Source organism: Muntiacus reevesi, chromosome 5 (assembly GCF_963930625.1).
Source record: "Muntiacus reevesi chromosome 5, mMunRee1.1, whole genome shotgun sequence".
Taxonomy (NCBI): domain Eukaryota; kingdom Metazoa; phylum Chordata; class Mammalia; order Artiodactyla; family Cervidae; genus Muntiacus; species Muntiacus reevesi.
This window is the reverse complement of record NC_089253.1, coordinates 25685336-25687809: the sequence shown is the minus strand read 5'-3', so window position 1 is coordinate 25687809 and position 2474 is coordinate 25685336. Positions and strand designations below refer to the sequence as shown.

At 46.8% G+C, this 2474-nt stretch overlaps 1 protein-coding gene across 1 annotated transcript; it reads left to right on the top strand.

The window, feature by feature from the left end:
- Positions 1-252: 252 nt before the first annotated feature.
- Positions 253-1221, top strand: OR10S1 (olfactory receptor family 10 subfamily S member 1). The gene has a single exon (XM_065937029.1). The coding sequence runs from the start codon at positions 253-255 to the stop codon at positions 1219-1221; it is 969 nt and encodes a 322-aa protein (XP_065793101.1).
- Positions 1222-2474: the final 1253 nt, after the last annotated feature.

Below are 2474 nucleotides of genomic sequence, written 5' to 3'. Positions count from 1 at the left end.
TTTATCTTGCCATTGTTAGGGAGTGTACTTTTTCCAAGTATTCCTTACAGTTCTTTATGTGCCTCAGAAAGATAGTGTTTCCCATATTGAAAGCCTCATTTTGAAAGGGCAGCAAGAAAACACCAGAACAGGCCAAAGGAGTGAATTGAACGTGCATATCCATGACACGGACCAACTGGCTAGTGACACTTCAGGGAAGGCAAATGGCTACTTATTCTGCCTGCTGATGTCAGTCGTCTCCTGCCTGAGCAGATGATCAGGGAGACAGGAGCCCCCAACCAGACGGTGGTGGACTACTTCCTCCTGGAGGGTCTGCTGTACACAGCTGAACACCCTCGCCTGTTCTTTCTGCTCTTCCTCCTCATCTATAGCATCACCGTGACGGGGAATCTGCTCATTCTCATCACCGTGGGCTCTGACCCTCACCTCTGCTCCCCCATGTACCACTTCCTGGGGCACCTCTCCCTCCTGGACGCCTGTCTGTCCACGGTGACAGCGCCCAAGGCCATGGCAGGCCTCCTGACTCTGGATGGAAAGGCGATCTCCTTGCAGGGCTGCGCTGTCCAGCTTTACTGCTTCCACTTCCTGGCCAGCGCCGAGTGCTTCCTGTACACAGCCATGGCCTACGACCGCTACCTGGCCATCTGCCGCCCCCTGCGCTACCCGCTGGCCATGGACAGGCGGAGGTGTGCCGGGCTGGCTGGGATGACCTGGACCGCAGGTGCTGTGCACTCCGCCCTCCATACCGGCCTCACCTTCCGCCTGCTCTACTGTGGGCCTCATCGCATCGCCTACTTCTTCTGTGATATCCCGCCAGTGCTGAAGCTGGCCTGTGCAGACACCACCATCAATGAGCTTGTCATGCTTGCCAGCATTGACATTGTGGCTGCAGGCTGCCTGATCCTCATCGTCATCTCCTACGCCTTCATCGCCGCGGCGGTGCTGCGCATCCGCACAGCGGCGGGCAGGAAGCGCGCCTTCTCCACCTGCACCTCCCACCTCACGGTGGTGCTCCTCTACTACCTGCCTCCCGTCTGCATCTACCTGCAGCCTCGCTCCAGCGGGGCAGGCGTCGGAGCCCCTGCTGTCTTCTACACCATAGTCACTCCCATGCTCAACCCTTTCATTTACACCCTGCGGAACGCAGAGGTGAAGCAGGCTCTGCGAAGACTTCTGGGCCAAGGCGCCAGAGACTGTCCAGCAGGCAGCCCACTCCGCTAACCTACGCTGCGATTCTCTTCATTTGCCCGCCAAGCAAGCGGCTATTCCCCTGTCACAATGGGAAAGGGGCATCATTCAAGTGGAAATCAGAAAAACTGAGTTTCAGCTCAGCCAAGAACGTTTTTCCCCTCCCTTCAGCCAACTGACCTGTGTCAATGTCTGTCACAAACTTTTCATCTTTAAAACCAAAGGACTCGAGTCGGTGATGCCATCCAGCCATCTCATCCTCTGTCGTAAAAAAAAAAAATAAAAAAAAACCACCAAAGGACTGGGAGATTTCCCTGGCGGTCCAGCAGTTAAGACTCCACTTCCACTGAAAGGGTGTGGGTTCAGTCCCTGGTCGGAGAACGGAGATCTTGCCATGGCCTCGTGGCATGCAGAAAACTAAAGGGCTGGATTGGGTGATCCCCAGAAAATCTCCACCACCTAGATTTTATGGCTCAGAGGTATGTGAAATGCTATTCACAGCCTCATTTATTTTAGCAAATGTCTCTTTTCTTAACTGTGAAATAGTTGTATTAAATATAATACATATTTTAAAATACTGATAACAAAAGTGTAGGTATAGGCAACCAATTAATGTTTGTCTATGTATCTTCCAGTTTAAGAGAAGAAACCACAGTTTTTAGGATGATAAAATACAACTATTAGGAGAAAGTCAACTTGCCCAAGGTCACTTAGAAAATGTCATTATCTTTATTTTCCCACTCCAGGTGGTTTATAACTAAGTGATAGAAAGACAATGGATAGTGATGTCAAGTGGACCTACCAGTACTCCAATCCGGATTCCACTAGTCATTTGATATAAAATATTGTGCATATTTTATGATAACTTGGTGTTTCACTATTTTCTTCTAATGTAGTAAGATGAAAATTAACTGCTTGGTAGAATTTCATGTGGTCTAAATAATATATTTATGTTAAATGCTTGCTGCAAAATGGATGGTCCCATTTCTTACAAAGCAAACTAAATAACTCAAAGAATGCTTATTATACAAGCTAAGGTTTAAACTAAACAAAAAATGCAACTTATCAAAATTTTGGGGGTGCTGCAAATACAAACATCAAAGTGAAATATTCAGCATTAAATGTATATGTATTAATAGTAAAAAATATCTTACTAAGCTTCCAACTTAAGAAACTAGAGAAAGAAAAGTAATTGAAACCTAAATTAAGCACAAGAAAATAAACAATAAAAATTAGATCAGAAATGAATGAAGTTATAAACAGCAGAGAAAAAAATTTTAATCAAA